Here is a 21,781-nt window from a genome sequence, read left to right on the forward strand (position 1 = left end):
TATACCCTAGCATCAGGATCTACCACCTTTTCAGGTGTTGCTGTACCAGGACACAAAACCAGAAGAGCAGGAGAGGCTCAGAAAGCTTTATGAAATATAAACCTAACCATATTCTGTAAGCTTGAATGAATTGTTCATGTAAGGCAATCTCCTTGAGGCTTTTTATCCAATCTCGTGCTTTCCAAATGCAGTATGATTCCATCTACAGCACAGCATTACTCCTGAGAGCTCGTTAGCTCTGTGTGTGTGATGGAGATTCTGGAAGTATGGTGGACTTTGAGAAAATGATGGGGTTTGGGAAGGATTAAACTTTTTCCCCTTTGTGTATGCTGCTGTGAAGAAACACCTTTGCTCTGTGGTTTTTTGGTTTCTCCATCCATGAGTTTGGGCAGGTCTTTAGGGCACAGGAAATTGAGGACACTGCCAAGTGCATATGGACTTAATTTGTCATGCTGCCACTCACACGTGTGTCCCCCAAGCTGCAGGTGTGTAGGAATGTGCATGTAGAAAAGCAGTCATGGTACTTCAGAACTGAGATCAGCAAATACAGTTGGCATAGGCTGCTGAGACACTCTCCTGTTAGGAATGGTACTTCTAGCTCTATGGTCTGCTGCCCTGTTTAGACCGATAGTGAGAGACTTGGTCTTACCTGAAGCTCAGGTGAAGTTCTAAGCTGCCCTAGCTTCAGAATGCAAGTATTTTCCTCATGCTTTTGTTTTCCATAAGATTTTCCAAGGAACACAAGAAAAGTCCTTTTCTTCTGTTATTGGACAAATACAATTCCATTGCTTAGTGTAGGGATTCTGTTTGCTTAAACAGGAAATAAATCTTAGTTAAAAGCCTTCTATGCAGTTGTTTTGGAGAAATCCTCCTCCAACGAAAAATGTTGCTGTCCAGATGATAGAAGTTAAGTTATATTTAATAACAGAAATTTACAAACCCTTATAAAAGCTTTTTAAGTTAGACAAGTGTTAGTAGCCGTAACCATTCCAAAGCACAAGCTAATTTGCCTACAGAGTGAATAAACATTTTAACAGTTACAGCCATCAAGAGCTGTGCTAGTATTTAGTCTGTTTATAGTTGTTTGATCAGATGGTGTTGAATTTGGAGAGGTTTTGCTCGCTGCAGCCGGGTAAGTTATAGCTGCCACGTGGCTGGAGGGCATGAGCTGGATGGCAATCAGACAGCAAACCAAGAATGATAAATCCCATTTTGTACAGTGGGAGAAGGCTCTGGTAGTTTATTCTGGCATTCTGTACTCTTAACAGTGGGTGACAGTTCAACACAGAGATTTAATGCCTCACCTCAGCATTGCAGGAGAGAAAAGTTCTGATCTTTTGGCTCAGTGACAGGCCCTGACATGGGAACCCTATCTGAACTGCCCAGGAGCCAGATATTAAACTCAGCTGATCTAGAGGGTGTTAATAAAACTGTTCTGCAACCATGGCATCTAATTTTCCATATCTGATCATCAGAAAACAGGTCCAGCAAATGACTTAAGGCCACTCCAAAATGTGGAATCCTGTTTGATGCTCATGAAAAGAGAAGATGTTACTTGATGTTAATGCAGATGTTGTGCAGGCTCAGAATAGGGAAAAGCTGATTTCTAATTCCAGTTCTGCTACCAGCTGGATTTTGTAGTCCTTGTTATGACCTTTAACCTCCTTGTGTCTGGGTTTCCCCTAGTCCGTGTGAATGCAGTACTGTTAAATTCCTTCACTTGCTAATTGTGTGGAGAGGTTCCTTTCTGTAATCCTGAAATTAGTTTAACATAATGTTTATGATTGTCATGCTTTCAGTGGTGCTAGAGATAGGAAGAACAGACCAGAATAGAATAGGACAGAATAATATAGAATAGGACAGAACAGAATAGAATAATATAGACTAGAACAGAATAGAATCATTTCATCCCATTTAGACTAGAAGAATTAGGTTACGAAACATGCAGGATGGGGAGGACAGGCTGGAGAGGAGCTGTACCTGGTTTGCCTCTACAGCTCTTCAGGAGAGCATTGCTTTTGCTTATACTTTTGAACCTACTCTTATGTTTCTTCATTTCTTTCAAACACTGTGGTTCCCTCTCAGATGATTTATTTAGACACATGAAAAAAAGGTTGCAGCCACTGAATGGAGGTGGCTGGCAGGGGTTGGCTCCAGGGCGGTCAGGCATGAGATGTGTGTGGTCCCAAAGCTGCCTCGCTCTACTGGCACAAACATACCTGAGAGGGAGGTCTTAGTGAGCGCTTCCGAAAGCTTCAAGACTGAACTGATGTAATCTCACGGGCTTGAAGCATCATCAGAGCCAACAGAGCTGTGCAGGCACTCTGTGTTCTGCACTTAGCTGTGTGGGCAGCGAAGCAGCAGTGGGAGACACATGGGCAGCTGGGGGGGGTGTAGCTGGAGTAGATGCTGTGCTAGGTCATGCCCAGCTGTACATCTTGGAGCAAACAGAATACATTGAGGACAGCTCAGTGAGCACCCAGGACAGCCCTGGGCTCACCCAGGACAGCACATGCAGATGCTTCTCTTGCACTGACAGCATTGGGCTTTTCATGCTATAAACAACATTTCTCCTTGCAGGCAGATTTGTAACTTTCCCATCTTGTACATTATACAAAACAAGGAAATAGGTTTTTAAATTTCAGTTTATAATAACACTTGTTTAAGATCTCTGTATTTAAGCTGGCTGAAGGTCAAATGAATGGTGCTAACAGTGCAAGCTAAAATCAAAGCCCTCAGTTATGCTCCACACAAACAACATAACATGATGAAGGAGCAATAGACGTTATGGGAACTCTAAAATAAAGGTCTCTGCCTGGGCCACTTTCATGGAGGACTTACAGGTTCCCTTAGAGCCCTTTTCAGGCCTGAGTCACTGCCTGGCCTGTTTGGTTCCTGGTGCTTCAAGGATGCCAAGGCTGCATTAAACACTGTCATCCATAGCTTTTGATTCAGATGGATGAAAAAGATGAAAGGGGAAATAGGCACTGAATACATAAAGTACTTTCCTAAGGGTGCAGGAGAACTACAAGATAGATACATTGTGATAAACCTGTCCTGATAATAGTAGGTGATGGAGGGAGCAGGAAGGAATTACCCATCTGGTGGCTTAGCCACTTTTTGGCAGCAGCAGTTCTTGGCCATGCACAAGGAAGGTGCACATGAAAACCCTTCATTTTCATTCTTTCCCTGTGGTTCTTCCTCTCGTGTCCCACCTCTGCTTGCACCTATATGCTAAAGAAGACAGAGACTCCAGATTTCCCATTAACATCATGTCAACCAAACCCCCACTGGCTTTCCCTTCCAGCCTTGGGAAACACATCCAGGGAGTGAGGATAGATATTCCTCTCAAGTAATTATCTGGTTTTGTTTCAACAACAGTGAAATTTCTTTCCACATATCCAGGCTGTGTTGTGGACCCTTAAATACTGCAGCTTTGGATGAAAGGAGTCTGGCAGACACATCTGGATCTTGTTTCCCAGCAAGAACATTTATTTTTGGCTAATTTAGTACTTTGCAACTTCTTAGGACAAGTGGGTTTTTTGCTTTGCTTTATGATGGGCTGTGTAAGGATGAGTAAAAGTTGATTATTTCACTAGTGAAGAAAATAAAATATAAAAAAAGATCCTTTGGCAAACACCCACGTGGAAGTTTTTAAAAGCAGTCTCAAAATACTAAACTGCATCTGTAGGCTGCAGCTACTCCAGCACCGTGTATCTCTGTACTCCACAAAGGGAGTCCAGAATGACAGGAAGCCACAGCAGCAACTTTTAAAGCCAGTTTTTGTGCTTTTATAAATAGCTACACAATTTGCAGAGCAGTGCTGTATTGTCCCCATGCACTGCTATACTTGCTGTACTGCCACTGGAAACAAGAAGGAGGACATTATAGACTGGAGCATGGTAGAGATGTGCTGGGCAAGATGTGAATTCCCCTCTGCATCTTCTTTTGCTTTGCTGTTCCTGGGGCACAACTCAGAGTCTCTGCAATTGTTCAGAGCTGGTCACACTTAGACCCGAGCTGATACTACAGCTATTTTTGTTACATTTCATGGGACATACGAGTCGCACACCGTTGATTCCTTTGCCCAGTTGTATTGCCGTAGTGGCTAAACCAGGTTTTTATTGCTAGTCTTTGCCATTGCAAATTCAAAAATGATAAGTAGTGCACATTATTCAGTTAAAAATCTGCTGTTCTCATGAGCTTTCTTACAGGCTAATTTATTTTCTAGAGTATTCACTGTGGTAGCTCTACCTGCCAGAAATCAGAGATTCTTTGTGCTTGGGAGTAAAAAGTGGAAATTTCAAATCTTCTCACAAGAAACATGAGAATTGCAAAATGATTTTTTAGAAGTTTTTTCCAGAAGTTCAAACTTAAACAGAGTGTGACAGTCATCCCTGCTTGGATGGTGAGGAATGGGTGACTGGGCATTGAGAAGTGGTGGCCAAGTGGACTCAGGGTTTTTCAGTCTCCTGGCAGCGGTAGTATCAGAGAGAATGAATGTGACCTGGACCTTCCAGCCTCCACAGGAGCTGGTCCAGAAAGGCTGTGATCCTTCAATCTGAGCACATCACTAGGGAGAGTGGCTGGAAAGCATGCAGTGCTGGACCCGCCAGTCGGTTTTCCCAAATCAAGTTTTCCCAAATCAACAGTTTTCCCAAAGTGCATATGGTGGGATGGAGCATCTGGTGTTTGACGATATTGGTACATTGCCTATAAAACATCATGTTTGGAACCCCGCAGCCTGCTCCCAGACCTGCAGATCCTCAGCACTTCCCTTGCGGCTGCATTGGTCCATAATTCCAGCTCTGAGGACTTCAACTGGCCTGGCCATTTGTTGGCCAAGGCAGTGGCTGTCCTGCTGTGCTGGTCTCCTTGCTGTTAAGGTGCAAGGCAGGGCTGACCACCCGCCAGGTCTGATTGGAGGCACTGGTGCCAGTGGGGACTGCTTACAGCTTCCAGTTGAGGCTAACTGGGAAATCAGATCTGTAAACACAGCCAGGAGAGAGTGGATATTATTTATTTAGTGTGATAATAAAACAGCAGTGGGTTAGTCAAACAGTAATTAGCAACAGGTCATGCTGTAATTAGAGAGTCTGTTGCAGTGGGTTACCTCTTACTGAATACCACCAGTAAGTCATCAGGTATTTGAAGTAAGTGGGAGATTAGTTCAGGATGCAAGTGCTTTCAGGCGCAGTTAGGACTATTTGGGAACATGCAGATCTTTTTCTTTGCCTCCCTTTATCCTAGCAATTAACGTAACACAAGGCTCTGAAATGGCACTTGCTTCTCTCTCACTTGCATGAAATCTTGAACAAAAGCTCCAAACAGTTCTCTTGAGTGATTAAATCTCATCTGAAAGAGCTTGAAGTCTCAAGGGGTACAAAGGAGTAATTATTTTCTCTCTTACAGAAGAGGGGAAAGTTCTGCTCTTCAAGCACAGGTTTGTATTTTACATATGCCTTTTTTTTTTCCTTCTTCTTGCTATTTTAAGAGTCGTTTCCATAATACTATTGTCTGAACATCAGAAGTTTCTTTTGCTTAGACAGGCAGTGAGATTCTGGCGCCTCATATGTGAAAGGAAAGAAAATACTTCAATCAGTTAACTGCATTCAGGGCTTTTTGCTGAATCTTCCTTCCACTGAATGACTTGCTGTGTTTAAAGAATGGAGGACTGAGATCAGTGACTAGAGATGGCAAATAACTACTAGATAAATGCCACGCACATCAGTCTCGGATACATTACTCAATCTTCACACCCTTGGATGCTTCTGCAATGCCTTCACATTGCAATTTCATCTTTTCAGTCATATCTTTCCCCTCCATTAGCCTGGCTGTCTGGAGAAGCTCCCATTTCTGCTCTCTGTTCATCAGCTCAGTTCACAGACTTTACCTCCCGATAGGAGTGTCTGGTCCTGCTGTTCTACTTGACTGCGGCAGTCAGAATAAGTACAAATCAAATATATGCATTTTCTTGCTTGTCTGAATTTGTCTGGTTTCAACTTTCAGTCCCTAGAACATCTTCTGCCATCGGGATTGTCCTTGACTACTTGCAGGAGTCCTTTTTCAGCCTCTTCTGGGATAAACAGACTACTCTCCAGAAGCATCCTATGGTAAAAACACCTCTTCCAGTTATCTCACAAGGCTCATGGCTTTTCTCCTATTTATTTCCAGCTTTCCAAAATCTTTCTTATGTGTCAACATCAGCATGGAGTAAGATACCATAGCAGCCTTGTACCTGCTTTCTCATTCAAGATTGTTCTGATAATTATGTTAGCCACAAGAGTCAGTAAGCACTTGCTTCATTTGCTGATGATGAGTAGGGGCCTCATTTCCTTCTCAGAGCTGTCTCTTTCCAAGGCCAAAAATGTCTCTGTCCTGTAAATAGTTCCTTTATTTTGGCTTTCAAATATGTTGCCTCACTTCAGCTGCCCTGAAATGCATACTGTTTTCTTGCAAAATGTATCCAAGCAATCCAGATTGCTCTGTATCAGCATGCTGCCTGTTAAATTTATCAATTCCCTTGATCTTGGTCACCAGCAAACTCTTAAGTGATAATTTCAAGGGATTTTTTCTTGACATAAGTAAAAATCTTAGATCAGATCCCCAGGGGACCATGCTAAATCTAAAATTGTTAGGCAGTATTTACATGTTTGCGTGTACGTTTGAGACCCCTTGCTCTCCTGGGTTTAACTCTGCTCAGGAGTCTTGTATGGAGTTGCTATTGTCCTTGCTTCTTTATCAAACCCTCATGTAATACCAAATCAAATGCTTTTCTGAAGTCAGAGAATGCAGCGAATTTTTACAGTGATATTATTGTTGATTATCACTGAAAATATCAAGCTGGCAAGTTTATTCTCCTCTAATCCACGCTGATTTGCCAAATTCTATTCCCCATCTTTAATTCCTGATGAATTGTATTCTGTATGAGCCATTTTTTTATTGTGCTAGAAAGCAAGCTTGGATTGATAGTCTTAAAATCACTTAGATTGCCCACTTGATTCTTTCAAAATATTGGTACATATCTTGGTTAACTTTGACTGTCCAAGTTTACTGGAAATCAAGATCAACCATGTGTAAAGCTCTTTGCCCAGCTCTCTAAAAGTCTTTTTTCTTTAGAAGATGCCATTCCCTGGACTTGCTAATTTTGAAGTGTCTAGCGTTAGCAACTGCTGTTTAACCTTTTGTTTAATATTTGTGGGGATGGAAAAGCTCATCACCATCACATAATACATTTCCCCAAAATAGAACAGAAGTGTTTATTAGAGGTGTCTGCTTTTTCTGAATCATGGTCAACAACTCTACCATTTTCCAGCTGATCAACCTAACTTTAATTTTTCTTTGCTTCCCAATATGCTCAAAATCCACCTCTTCTGCAGCCTACAGATTTGTCTAAAACTGTTACTGCTTTCTGACCATTCCCAAACTTTTCTATGTATCCACACCTACCAGCTTTCCTGTTCTTTTCATAGCAGTGTTTTCTGAATATACTACCCAGCTATGACATCTGGCCCATGCTTTCCTGGGGGGCTCTTGGCACGGAGGCTTCTCTGTGCTGCAGGCCTGTGACCTGGTGGTTATTGCTCTCTTCTGTTTACATCTTTTCTTCTGTTCTAGCTGACTGTTTTCACCTATGTTAAAACCATTAGATATTGTCTAAACTCTTCAATGCACAATGTCTCTTCATATATTCCTGCTTTGGTTTTTCTTGTGTTTGCTTCTCAGAAATATAAAGAGCTGCCATGATCACCATTTCTTAATGCCATAAGCATTTTCTCTTAATGTAGCACTGTGATGTCCCATGTAGAAGTCTTGGTCAAATGTACTCACCCTCATTAAGATGAGGGAATAACCCACAGAGCTAGCTCTGTTGCGTTGAATCCTGGTCCAGGGTAACTGCTCTTTCAGCACATCTCATCCTCAGTAGGGTGTTCATTCAACAGTCCCTCCAGGATAAAGCCTTCTGCATTCATGTCCTGCCAAATTTTCAGCTCTTTCCTTTGGGGATCCACTGATTCCTTGCAGAGCAGGGATCAGGAGGCTGAGGAAGCCTGCAATGAAAGTGAGATGCGATTACCACTCTTTACCCATGAGGGAAGCAATAGCATGGAGTACATTGCAGACAGCCTGACAGAAACCAGCCTGAGAACATTTTTCAGGGAGCAGCAGCCTGAAATGAGCAGAATTTGAAAAATGCACTTGTTCAAAGTATGTGTCCTGGTGGAAATAACTGTTCTCAGTGAAAGCATTGAAAACGAGCCACATGACATTTCATAGCAGCCAGGTGCCTGGTGCCAGACACCATTAGCATCTGGACAGCTTGTTTTACCTGGAGAGTCTGGCTGATGAGAATTCACAGTCTACCTAAAGCATGTCCTGTCATTCTTTGTTTGGAAACAGCCATTTGAAAGCAGCTTGCCCTGTGAGCTCTTACATCCTTTTTACCCTTCCCATCAGGAGTGCCATAAGGCTCACTGCTTTAGCCCATGAAAAAATGACCTTCTGGGCCAACCCTCAAGGTCTCATAGCTCCAAGTTTATTTTGGTTTCTTCAGTTTTAATGACCTGAGGAGGATTCAGTGAGTTAGTAATTTAATTTAAAGGAAGCTGAAAACATCAGCAGCATCTTGGAATGTGCTGAGCTCAGCATAGTTTGGCAGCGAAAAACACTTCCTCCACATGCATGCTTCCTAAACAGGGGAACACCAGACCCCACTTCTGCTCAACCCCTTCCAGCACAGCTGTTGGACCCACCCTGCCCTGATTTACAAGTATCTGCTCTGGGATGATACCACCTATTGCTTCCACTTGGGATCATGATCCTGGGAGCTCATCAGCTGCAGCTGAGATACAGGCTCTTGTTTAAGTCCCATTGCCCTGTATGGCTGTTAGTAGTGCAGGGTATTGGTATGACTACTGGCACAGCATGGTGAAGTGTTGAGCCCACAGGTTGTTTTAACTGCTTTGTACCAAGAAGGATTGCATATTCCAGTTGTTCCCCTCTGACCGCACCAGAGAAGGTCACTGTTTTACTGCTGCAGTATGTAAGTCATCTCAAAGTACTTCTGCTACTGCTATGAAATATTTAGAGCAAATTCTTGTGTAGAGCCTCTGTGCTGAGAATGTATGATAACATGTTCCCTCTCGCATCGTCTCCATCTTTCTGAAAAGTAATTAATTAATTAACCTTTTGACTTTCCTTGATGGTATCAGCTCAACTAGAAAAGATGATGGCTGTGCACTTCATCTATTCTGTATGGATCTGGAGAGCTGTGCAGTCTCTAGGGGACTGTGATTATTTTAGCTTGCTGCACAACTAACTAGCTTTTTGAAGTGAGCCAGAGGCAGATCAGGTTTAAGATGAAGGTACTTTGACAGTTTCCCCCCCAGAAGCTGTCATCCTTTAATGGAGTGTGAAGAAATGGCAGCAGAGCCATTAGTCAGGTTGGTTACATGTACCTGCAGTGGGGAGCCCTGGGGATTTTGTACCTGCTTCATTTTCTAAAACACCCCCTGGAGTCATGGCGTTTCCACCCCTGTGCAGGGGCAGCAGAAACCTGGCTGTGGTCTGCCTGTGGCAATCGAGAAAGCTGATGAGAGTGTGAATGTGATACAATGAGTTAAACTGGGTGGCGTGTGAATGTGATGCAAAGAGTTAAACCAGTGCCCTTGCTAAGAGATGTGTCTGTCGCTAATAGCTTCACATTGCACTAGTTTATTTGTTTTAACACCCCCCACGTGTAGAGAGTTGGGGAGGGGATTTGTTTGGGTTTTTTTTTTGTTGCAAGGATTGTCCTTGTGTCAGGGCAGGTCTGTTGGCACCCTTGGGCAGGAGAGGGTAAGGTCTGTGTCTGTAGGCTTTCATTCCATGGGTTATAGGTTTTCAGCCAAGTCTGTGATATGTCCTCTGCTGCAGAGGTATTTAGGCAGATATACCTCAGAACTTCCCATCAGTCAGTTTAGTCAGGCAGAAGTAACAAGGAATCTTTAATGTCTGAGATCTAAAGCTTCATCTAAATCATTTACACAGCTGAAGTCACAGAAGATGTAATTCAGCACAACCCTACTGATTTCCTAGTTTTAGTAATACATGAGTAATTACAACATAGATACCTGGGCCAGGAAATAGTCTTGTTTCTGCTGAAGTCCAGGGGTTGCAGAACCATAAACACAGTGGCTGGTGTGCCTCAGCGCTGGGCTTCAAAGCAGGAGGTGATTTCCTGCTTGCATTTCACAGGCTGCAAAACCTTCTTATGGCAGCAATAAAAACAAAGCACAGGAATTCTATTCTAACACAATAAAGTCATTGTCATGCATGACCTCCAGATGGGGGGTGGAACATACCCACCACACAATGACCCATGTAGGAAATCGGGCAGGAGTTGAAGGTAGTGCAGAAGATGAGTTACGCTCTAGTCCCTCTGTGCTATGAATGAATCACGGTGCCTGCAGTGCGGTGGCAGCCTCGGAGGGCTCCTCTCTGCAGAGCACAATCAGGAATCTCTCCTGGCTTGCTCATCTGCTTTGACTCACGGTTCTTCTCTTTGGCCTGGGTGATGCAGTGTTACCCAAAAAGGTTTGCAGGTAGGATGGGAAACCAAACAAGGAACAAAATAGGTGAAAAAGGTTCTCCTGCACAACAGGCAAAGCAGAGAATACTATCACTGTAGCTGGGAGTGATTCCAAGCTCTTCCTGTGACATTTCAACACTCGGTGGCAGGATGGAGATGGGTCCTTTCACTGCTCTTTCCCTTGGCTGTCTCAAGGTGGCAACTACCAGTGTGTCCTCATTAGCAAAGCTCAGAACATCGCAGCAGTGTCTCTGTGATAAGATGAATGCCTATGGTAATGTGCGTTTCCCACGGGTTGTTTTCTGTTTGCTTTGGAGCAGGTTACCTTTTTAAACAAGAGGCTGGAGCCTTAGGCTGTTGTAAATGAGAGGTTTGCCACGGAGTGACACAGTTGCTGCCCATCATTGCCTGTAATGTTGTTGTTGGGGTATGGGTTAACCCCTGCCACAGGACCACTAGCACTTGTCTCTAAAGTTTGTTTGCAGTAGGAGGGCACTATACTGGCTAGTAATTTATTAGAGAGCTGATAAAAGCAAGGGTCCTGGGTAAAACATAGAGCTGTCTGTAGAGGCAGAGCTGACTTAGGGATGGCGCTGGGCGTCCTGTAACTGCAGGTTACCTTCGGTACCATTACACCATGTCAAAGCTGAAGGATTTCCATATTTACTAGCATTTATAGTGTACATTTCCCTGCTGCATAAACAAAGTAAGTTTATTTGACTGCAGGCATAGAAAACACAGCTGGTGCCTTTCTAGGGCATTGGTCTCCATACCCGGGTTTGTGCTGGTCGAGAACAGGAGTAGCTGGAAGGTGTTTTCTAGGGAGGGAAAGTTTACAGTGAATTATGGGGAAGTTTTATGACCTGTGACCAGAAAGGAAATATGGTATCTCTGTACAAATCCCTATCAAACACATACGGGTTCCAGCCCTTTGTGCTGATTAGGAGCACTAACACTGTGGCTTGTCCCACAAACCCATTTGTGACAGTGTCATGGAAATCATGCCTGCCTGTGTTTCTACCCAAGCTTCTGATTCACTTGCTGGGCTTGCCCACCCTGCTTGCCTTCATCTGTTGATCGATATCCCTAACTGTATCTTGGCCTTTTAAAAAGACCCATGGTCTCAAGCTGATGTTTCTCTTGGCTCCCTGTGCTAAAGGTTTGATATTGCAGTCAAAGACCTGAAGCATTTCAGTTACTGATAGTAACTGCCTAAAGGTGAGAGCAGTGAGTTGTGAAATTTCATAATACCACTGTCATGGTAAATAACCCCTCAGGTTTTACATCTGCTTTCTCTCCTCAAACCTCTTATAAAAATGTAGCATGATATAGACAAGGATCTCATACAGATGTCTCTGCACTGGAACAAAGTCGCCCTTGAATAGCCCATAGAAGCTTTACTGCTGTAAATATGGTCCAAGAGAACAGGTAGGCAGAATTGCTTCCATGTACCATTTCTAAGGGTACATCCCCTTATGTTGTGCTGTCTGTTAGTATTTTTTTTGGTACTCAAATAGGGAATCGAAACTTCTGTTTTCTGAAGTGGAGAATAGCTTGGTGTGAGGTTGAAAAGGCACAGAGGTTATAGCTGAAAGGCCGTGAAGGCCAGATTGACATGAGGCAAAGCCTGCCTGTCTGCAGACAGGAGAGCGCGGGGTGCTGGCTTCTGCTGTGACCCTCGTGCTACCTGGGACTCTTGTATCCTTCGGAAGCATGAGCCCATTAAACTCAGTGCCTGTGGTTTGGGTTGTCAAGCCAGAGGCTCTCTCTAGAAATTTAAATTGCTGTTTTGAGAAATAACTCTTCAGTGAAAAGAATTTCTTCTGTCTACTGCAGGTGATGTTGTGCCTCTATTTTTATATTTTTGTTTAAGTGCTGTGTTTTGACCTGCTGGAATGCTATGTGATTAAAACCAGTCCAGAGCTCTGTTTCTGCTGACAACCAAGGGGCTTCTTATCAGCTTTGTCCACTGTGGGAAGAAAAGAGATACCAGTGACAGAGAAGGCAAGAAGTGCTGTGGGAGGGGGCAGTCCCTGTATCAGAAATGGGTGGTGAAAATGGAACTATTTTATCTGGGAAAAAAACAGTTGGATAGCTGGTATTTCCTACTCTTCAAGTGTTGTTATGGGAAGGATATTCTCTTGCAGCACTTGGAGGGGTTTGGGCTGCTCTACAGTAGTGTTCTAGAGATTATTTTTGGGTTGTGGTGACTGTCACTTCACAGCATCAATTTAATGTGGTCTGGGAAGATCTCGTCTGGTTAGCCTTTGCTAGCAGCTTCTCTTTCTCTGATAATGATGAAGATAGGCTACGATAGAAACCACAGCCCCAGATGTGAAATATGGTGGGAACTGAGAAACTGCCCTTTTTTTTTTTATTTTATTCAATCACAGCTTTAATTTGGCAGATGTTCACTACAGAAAGTGAGGAGCCTCTTGAAATCACAGATTCAGGTAGTAGTAGTACTCTGTGTTAGAGTGATTCCTCTGACCTCAATCAGGAATCACAAATATTGGATGAAAGCTAAATGACTCTGTGTACTTCCAAGAGTTTACACCCTGAGATGTGGAGGAGCAGTTTCTCAGGGAAGGCTAAACAGGCTTTCCAAACACATGTGGCATTGTTTTTTATCAGTCTACTGCTCTGTGTTACCCAACAATGAGTGTCTGCAGGGCATCTCTGCTTCAGATGCTGCATCAAGTCATCATTGCTGCACACCACACTGCTCTAAAAAGATAAAGCTGGTAAAGGGTGAGGGAAAGGTAATTTTTATTTTACCTTACATTTATAAAGAGAAGAGTGAAGTTGGAGAACTGCATTGAGAAGTCCAATTCTTCACAAAGAGCATGAGACACTCAGAAACTGAATATAGGGGTTTTCTTTATATCTCACTCCCTCCTTTGTGGTGCAGAAGGAACAGTCTGATATTAATCTGTTGGTAAAATGAAATGGGCTTTTTAGACTGCCCAGTCCACCATAGACTCGCTTCATTTAAGGTGTCACAAGTGATGAAGCAGCACAATCCAGTACTGCAGGAAATGGGGGTGTAAGTGTTCCAGAATGACTCAACTCTTCTGTTGTCATCAGCAGCGATAGAAAGTGGAACTAGATGGGGCTTGAGTGGGTTGGAAATAAATTGGATGAAGAATGTGTCCATGTCTCAGTTAATCAGTGCCTTTCAAGGATGATGCCCTGCAAGACTGGTGTGGCTGTTGCTGTTGTCCAGTGGAACATTTTAATCTTTACTGGGCAGACCAAGTCTACAATTTGGCAAGTTTGTGGTCACTTAAGAGACTGGATTAACTGTTGGCCACCAGCTAATTCCTTCCAGTTTCCAAGAAGCAAGTTCTTCTTTAAGACCTTAAAGCCACTGAGTGGTTTCCCCAAGTCCCTACAGCTTGGTTGGGAAGATACGTCAGTTTATCCATCTCTTTGTTGCATTTTCCCTTTCCTACCCCCCACTGGTGTGGAGGAGAGGAGGAGAAGGGGCAGAGATAGGGGGGGCATCTGCTAAAGTGACATTGTGTTGTGTCAGGTGAAGGAGTGAGGCACAAGCATGCATCTGGTCTCATCTTGATAGATGAGTGGCTTCTGATATCCCTGAATGCCATCAGTGCAGCCTTGCTGAGACTTATTACTGTATTGCTTTTCCCAAACCAGAGCCGGTCTCCCGTGCAATGCTGAGTAGGACTAGTCATACACATGTGGTGTATCTCTCTTGCTCTTGGTGGCAGTGATTACTGGAGAATAAAATGAGTTCTTGCCTCACAAGGGAAGTCTATGGAGCTGTCAGTTCAAGCCTGCTGGAGATGCTGTGCCTGTATTTTTTTTTCCATTAAAAAATGTTGTGCTTTGCTGAAGTGAAAATACTGCCAAAATAACAACTTCAGTTGAGTTTCTCTGGGCCAACAGTTCTTTGCAGAGGCCTTCTTTTGTTTGGTTGTTTTTTTGTTTGAGTCCCATTATAGATTTTGGTTTAAATCTGTTATAGAAGATTTCAGTTGTTACTGTCGAGTCTCCATGAGCATGTACTGGTGCAGATATTGTGTGGCTTCAGTGCACATAAAAACGATGACATTTTGCAGAAAAACAAACAAGATGAGCCCAAACTGGAATTTTGGCATACAAAATAACTGCAGTTTTCCTTCCGTTTTGCAGGAGTTATCACAACTGTGCTGACACCTGAAAAAGTAAACCTTCACTGCCTGAATTTGGTTCCTTGTAGTAACCGAAGTCCTGGGGTAGATTATTGTAGTGAGCTTTTCATCGCAGTTCCTGGTAGCAAATCTAAAGACAACGTGTGTGAGAAGACTCATATTAATTCACATCTGGAGTGCAGAGGCTCAGCCTGACTCTCCCATCTGGGCAGGAGAACAAACCCGTGCCTGAGCAGGAGCCTGTGCTGAAAGCCAGGAACCAGATCTGTAGGAGAAACCAGACCTGGAGCCCCTTTAGGTTCCATGGCAGGTTGTGAGCAGGGCTGCTCTCAGCAAACCCAGGATGGAAAGGGTCTGGCGCCCAGGAGACAAGGCTGTGGGTTTGAATGACTGTTGCTCTCAGACCATGCTGTAGAGCTTCTAACAGCTCAGGAGCTGTTGCAAGCTGGTTTTTATGTTCAGGAAAACATGACCTGTCTGCATTGACCTGCATGGCTCCATGTGCCTCACCATCATGCATAACAGCAGAGAAGCTCTTTTGTGCTGAAAGGAATATATACATATGCTGGGCCGGACGGCATAAGGGTTGAATTAGGAGGGCAGTGTTATCTTTGTGAGGCAGAGAACAGCTTCCTAATTGAGTATGAGTAATCCCTTTAATAACAAAGAATAGCACCAGCCCTTCTGTGTGAGCCAGATGTATTTACAGAACAACTTGTGGAGATTTTTATTACATGGTATTGACATCACTTTTCTTTGTGGGGACTCCAATGACTACAAGTCTGACCACTGTTGTGTCATGGAGCGAGCAAAAGGAAAGGAAGATTCCCTTTCAAAATCCATTATGGAAAAGCTGACAAAAACTTTTAAAATGTCATTGGTTTCATGTCCTTTCATTATATGTTCATTGTATGCCTCATCATATGGGAGAGATGAAAGTAACAGCCCTTAAAACACCGCAGGTCTCCTGCACAGTGGTGGGAGGTTTCTGATCCCAGAGGGCTGTGGAGTGTGATGATTTCAGTTTATTGTCTATTTAGACCCAGATGTTTCTTTTCTTTCTATATTTGTGGGGAAAAGAAAACGTGTTTGTGAGGGGAGAAAAAAAATGTACGTGGGGCTGCAGAGTTTAGGAGTATGTAAAGAACTGGAAGAAAAAGTAAATTGTATGCGAGGTGCAGTATCACTGGCTGTCACACAAACACACCTAAGAGCATAGTGAGATGTAGTTGGCTGTTTGAATACAAAATTCCTATTTTTATAAAAATCCTTAAAACCCTCATTTTTTTCCCCTATTTTGTACCAAAAATGTTATTTCTACTCTATAAATAAACCTAAAACAAGTGAAGAAAATACTAATGGAAACAAAACCTTTTTCCTGTTTTTAAGTGCTGTGACTGAAGGAACAGTGGTGCTGGTGCCTATATAGAAAAGTACATTTTGATGAATAAGTAAGGCAGCATTTCTGCCTATACTGGAATTGTGAGTTTTGTTTGGTTTTGAAAGTTTCTGAATGTACCTTTTAAACACTGATGCTGAAGGGAGCACGGGAGATGAGGATAGTCCAAATAGGTGACAATTTCTCTGTCTCCTCATGTTCCTATCCTCCGCTCTTGCTGGCTCCCATACACACATACAGATTTCCCTTGTAATTCAGAACTGTAATAGGCATGGACTGCAGCAAAGCAATTTCATAACATCCTACTGTAGCAGTAAATACTAATGTCTCTGCTCTTCTGCATGGCAAAGGAACAGTTTCCCCTGAATCAGTGTCAACAGATTTGACTAGATTTTCCTTGTGACGTATCTGTGCTACCTCAGCATAAGTTTAATATCTCTTATGTCCAGGTGCTGCTTCTGCCCTGCTCTGAATCCTCTTGGTGGGGTTCAGCCAAGCTCTGTGCCTTCATGGTAAACCAGGATGACAACCTGCTTTTGAAGGATGCTATAAGGCAGAATTAACTAGTGCTCACAAAGTGTGCTGGCAGGCAGAGGAGATGGGTCAGGGTCGCATGTGTTTTGACTGCAGTTTATAAAGTGTTCTCTTTGGCTTGTATTTATCCTTTTTGAAATGACAGGACAGGGAAGAGTATGTTCCTGTCCCTATTGAAACAAAGCAAATTAAAGTTGGTGGTCAGGTTGGGACACAGATGACTTGATCAGAACCTCTAGACTCTCATCCATATATTTGCAAAATACAGCAGTATTTAAATCACTGGATTCTGTAGTGCCTTTAGAAACATCAAGTGAAAGCTTGAGCTGTATTGGCCAAATTCTGAAGGTTTCCACCCTCAGATAAAAACATCTTTTGACTTGAGTAAGTTTTGCTTGTAAAGCTATGTATAGTCTATACCTAGTGAAGTACTAATTCTGGTAAACACTGAGCCAGGCCTGGGTAGTGGGTGTTCATTTGCAGTGTGAACCTGGCATCGTATCTAGGAAGTCTGAGTCAGAAACTCACCCTGTTTTTTCCACTGGGTTAATAGCAGCAAATGCACAAACTCTTTATTAAGATGGTGCATTCATTTCTCTGGAGTCATGATGGAATTTTGATAGAATTAAGAACCCCATTAATATTTATATCTGTGTTACTGGGAGTAAGTACATTTATTTTAACTTGAGCTGCAAATAATTTAGTCCTTTGTAATTACAGTACTGCTATTAAGTATTCATAAGGCTGTACAATATAGTGTCATAGGAAACCTATTTTAATTTAGTGGCAAGTCAATGTTTTAATTTTGTGTAAAAACAGAAACTCATTCACCAAGCATTTTTGCTTGTGTTTTTTTGCAAGCCCTTTATTTTTCATTTATTTCTAGAAACAAGACTATTTCAGCTGTGAGAGTCTTTGGTAATGCATAGAGATGGGTCTGTCTGAGGTCATTGGGAGTTTTGCCTTGAAGAAGGACAGGATGGTTTAACCAAGGGTATTTATGAGCATGCCACTTCCCACACCAGTACCCAGAGCTCACTGGGTGCAGTGTGGCATGCTCTGTGCACTGGTATAATGCTTTGTTTTCGTGTCTTAAAAATCGTTTTTCTACTAAGTCATTTGTGGTAGTTAAGAGGAAAGATGCTGCTAGTATTTGGGGCAGCACTACACGGAACAGGACCTTTCAACCAGTAACACAAGGTGTCTGCAGAGGGCTGTGATAAATACAGTCTTTGATGTGGTATTCATGGTACCATCTGACTTCTGCTTATGCTTTTTCTCCTCACCCCTGTGGAAACCAAGTATTTGACCAGAAAAGTCTTTTCTCTGTACTGGTGTAGTGGTCCTTGCAGTAGTTTGCTACCTTGCTGCAGTTGAAATAATCCTTTGGGAATCTTGATCCCAGAAGTTCCCAGGAGAAGTGATGACCATGGGGTGTGTTAGAAGTTGATCTTAGATTTCAGATGAAGACTTGGAAGCTCGTAAGAGGGAGAACTTTTTTTTTTTGTTTTCAGTAGAGCCAATGTCCCACTAGGACCTTGAAGCATTCTGTTAGCCCTAAGCTGTGCACGAATGGTGGTGTATACACAACCACAAAGGGCTGTCTATCACTTTGGCTTGATTTTATGGCTCCAGGCATGTGCCTTAGTGGTGTGAGATACAAATATGCCAGGGTAGATAACAGAAAACTGTGTTATGACAGCTCTGCAATGGTATGACTTCATTTGACATGTCTACAAGACTTCTGCTTGCAAGAGAAGCCAGGACAGAGAAGCAAAATGCGGCATATGGGTGTCTTCAGTGGGGAAATGTGCATCTGTGAGACAGATCCTGTAGCTTATAACTGTCCTTTCTAACTCTCTCCGCTGCAGGACGAGGTCTCTTCTATGGACATTGAACTCCCAGCTACCTATGCCTACTGCCTGTGATGGAAGAACTTGATGTTAATGTGAGGTAGGATAAACTACATGGCTCCTCCTATACCTTGTCTTGTCACTAGTGAGCTGCAGGGGGGCAGCAGCTATGTGGGGTGTTTGCAAAGCTACAGGATGCTATATTCTGTTTGTCTGTAGATGAAGGTTTCTGCTCATGCAGCAATGCCTGCTTTGGAGTTTCCTGTGGCTTCTGTGGGGATGTAGTGTTGTCCTGTTATTCGTGTAAGTGTCAGATGTGACCCACCAGACCCACTTCACACAAGGACATCAAACTTGTGACTAAACCCGTGCTGCTGGCCCAGACACAGGAGGAAGCAGTATTTCAGTTGCGATAACTCTTTGTGGAAACGTACACCTCTTTTCTTAAAAACCACTCAGGGGGTATCTGATGTCTCAGGTTTTAATTCTGGGGAGTAGTTCTTCGCCCTTCCCCTGTGCGGACACTCAGGTGGCAAAAACATGGGGAAATGTCTTGGAGAAAATTGCTCTGACAGAGACAGATTCAATGTCTGCACTCTGGTCCTGCAAGAAGCCTTTCCCTAAGGTGTTACTGAACAGAGATCAGCAGGAAACGCCATACAGAAAAGGGGGGACAGGGTTTTGCACCTCAAAAGGGATCTTGTCATGCCACCCTGTCCTCACTGCTTTCTAGCTCTTGGGCTTTCAGGTTGGGATGTGCCTCTGCGCAAGCCACATTCTCCCCAATTGCGTGCACAGAGTGAGATAATACATTTTTCAAAGGCAATTTCTATTCTTAATGAGCCTTCTCAAAGTGCTGTACTATCAAAGAGAACATCTCTGGTCTTCATTCACCTACTCAAGTGTCAGGAAAGTCACCAGCAACTCCAGGTTGCTGCGTAATGCACACTTAGCAGGTCGCATTTATAACCTGGTAATCAATGCTGAGAGATAAGGTGTTTTGCTTAATGAAATTCGTCTTGCCTTTTTAATACCAGAAGTGTAGTTAAATGTGTAGGCTACCGCTGTTTTTCTGTAAAGGGAATTAAGGTGCTGATACCAGGCAATTTTCCCTACAATATTTTCCTGCCTGTAAAGACACAAGGAAAAAAAACCTTCCGTTTCTCACTGTGGTGAAAAAAATTCCTCCCTATACATTTCATCATTTATAGAAGGGAAATGTCAGTTCAGAAACACCAAGGAACACAGAGAAACTGGCTCAGCGAGTGCCTGAACCACAAATGCCTGGGCACAGGGAGGCTGTACTGGAAGGGAAGTGTGACATTATATTTATCTTACCCTTTTTTCAGTAATGTGTCATTTGCCACACGTGGAGACAGACATTGAGTAGGTCTGACTAAGCATGGGTGTTTTGAAGTGATCTGTTGGAGTTTTGTCATTCACTGTTTGTAGGAACCAACAGATCATTCTGTTTCTTCTTATTTTTTTAATTTAGTTTTAATTAAAACTTTCATTTCAAATTGTTTTTTATTTGAACCCAATTTCAATATAATTAACATTAATAATATAACGTAATTATATTATATATTATATATTATATAGTATATAGTATATAGTATATTTATAATTATTTAGATTTATAATTATATATTCTACTAATAGGATATAATTTATAATATAATGTAATGTAATATGATATAAGAGGGTCCAAAACCCACCCAAGCCAGAACCCTACTCTTCCCGCAGTGTCCAAAACCCAAACCCAAATAAAGCTGATTCCTATCAGAGTTAGTCTTTCTATTCTGATACTTTTCCCAATACGTGATGTAACCTGAATTCAACGAGAAGCGCTAGGGAGGAAGGGGTTTGGGAGCTCCAGGAGTGCATGGACAGAGCTGCAGGGGGGCTTCCTTTGGGAAAATGCCAGTTGCACAACACTATAGAAAGGTGTTTTGGAGAGAGTTCCCTCAAGAGACTCTTTTCCCTTTGAGACTGGGTAGTGTGGCCTGACCCTGACAGGGCAGCGGAAGGACCTCTGAGGGGAAATCCTTGTTTGGTGAGTCATTTCATCTGATTTCCCATTTAGATGTTAAAAGAGGCAACACAAGGTATTCCTGGGAATCAGATGAGGAAAAACCCATGAGAATTTGAAAGCTCTTGTGAATCACTATTGGTTCACTGTTCCAGAGCTGTTTGATCAAACCCTGTGGTCAGATCTCACTTTGTTATACTTCAGGAATGGTTTCTATTCTTTTGTTCCTAAGGCTTTCTCTGAGCTGAACTAAGGCAGTCCTTCATTCTGTGTGACTGGTTGCATAAGCTGAATCTGTGGTAGGCTCCTTTCCAAACCATGAATTTTGGGGTTTGAGAGCTTTGCTATCTGCCACCAGTAAGTAGCTGATGTTTCTCCTTTAGCTGCCCTAATTCCAGCTTTTTTTTGCTGAGATGTGAAAAGCTAAATGTTTTCTGTCAAAGCAAGGACCTTCCATGTGTTGTTTTCCAGAGCTGTACGTGGTAAGCCTGAGAGGTGGGAGCACTGGGGTTCTGACTCCCCATCCCTATGGGGCTCAGGGATGCTCCAGTGGGAAGGCTGCACGAGAAGGGCAGCAAAGCTTGGGGAAATGGGAGATGTTTTGACAACATGAGGACAACAGCGGGCTGGGAGGAGAGTGGGGACAGGTTGAGTTTGTTTAAAGCTGAGCCTTGTGGAACAGCAACATTTGGAACAGCAAGTTCCACAGTTGTCCTCCTCCAGCCAACTGAGATGGCCATGGTCAGAGAGCTCCTGCCCTTGATGGGTTTTGATGAGGTGCCCAGAGGATGACAAGTGATGAGTGGCTTTACATCTCTGTAGCTACCTGAAGCATTGCAGGCAGCTTCAACTGTACAAATGTTTTATTTCTGTGGAAAGAATTGGTTATGAATTTTGCAAAGGCTGCAGCGTGAGGTTGGAGACACATTCCTGGAAACTTCAGACAGTCTGCTTTGGAGCTTGTATTTATCATAGCCAAGGGGGGTGGCAGACCTCATTTTCTTTAATTCTAGAGTAGAAAAATAAATGGCCTTGCACATATTTGATCTATATTTTATAGAATTTTTAATTTTGTGTGAGTTGGTGATTGTTATTGGACACATTTATTATAGGCAGCAGGATAATAAGAAACTGTCAAGTGGTTTGGAATGAAAACTCTTAACACTGGAATTTATTAGAGTATGGGGGGGGGGGTCTGTGTGTGCAAACTATTTCCTTTATTCTCTTAGTTTCCAA

At 42.9% G+C, this 21,781-nt stretch overlaps 1 protein-coding gene across 4 annotated transcripts in view; it reads left to right on the forward strand.

Annotated features, from left to right (window-relative positions):
* Positions 1–21,781, forward strand: part of HTR4 (5-hydroxytryptamine receptor 4) — a 129,316-nt gene that overhangs the window by 19,059 nt on the left and 88,476 nt on the right. For all 4 annotated transcript variants that reach the window (XM_061372865.1, XM_061372862.1, XM_061372863.1 and 1 more), the window contains exon 2: positions 18,532–18,613. In XM_061372865.1, coding sequence (XP_061228849.1) covers positions 18,588–18,613 — 26 coding nt within the window. In that variant the 5' untranslated portion in view covers positions 18,532–18,587. The remainder of the gene's footprint in view (positions 1–18,531; positions 18,614–21,781) is intronic.

This window comes from Neopsephotus bourkii, unplaced genomic scaffold (genome assembly GCF_033783945.1).
Source record: "Neopsephotus bourkii isolate Nb327-2 ecotype Australia unplaced genomic scaffold, CSIRO-AGI_Nbou_v1 NB_1622, whole genome shotgun sequence".
Lineage (NCBI taxonomy): Eukaryota > Metazoa > Chordata > Aves > Psittaciformes > Psittacidae > Neopsephotus > Neopsephotus bourkii.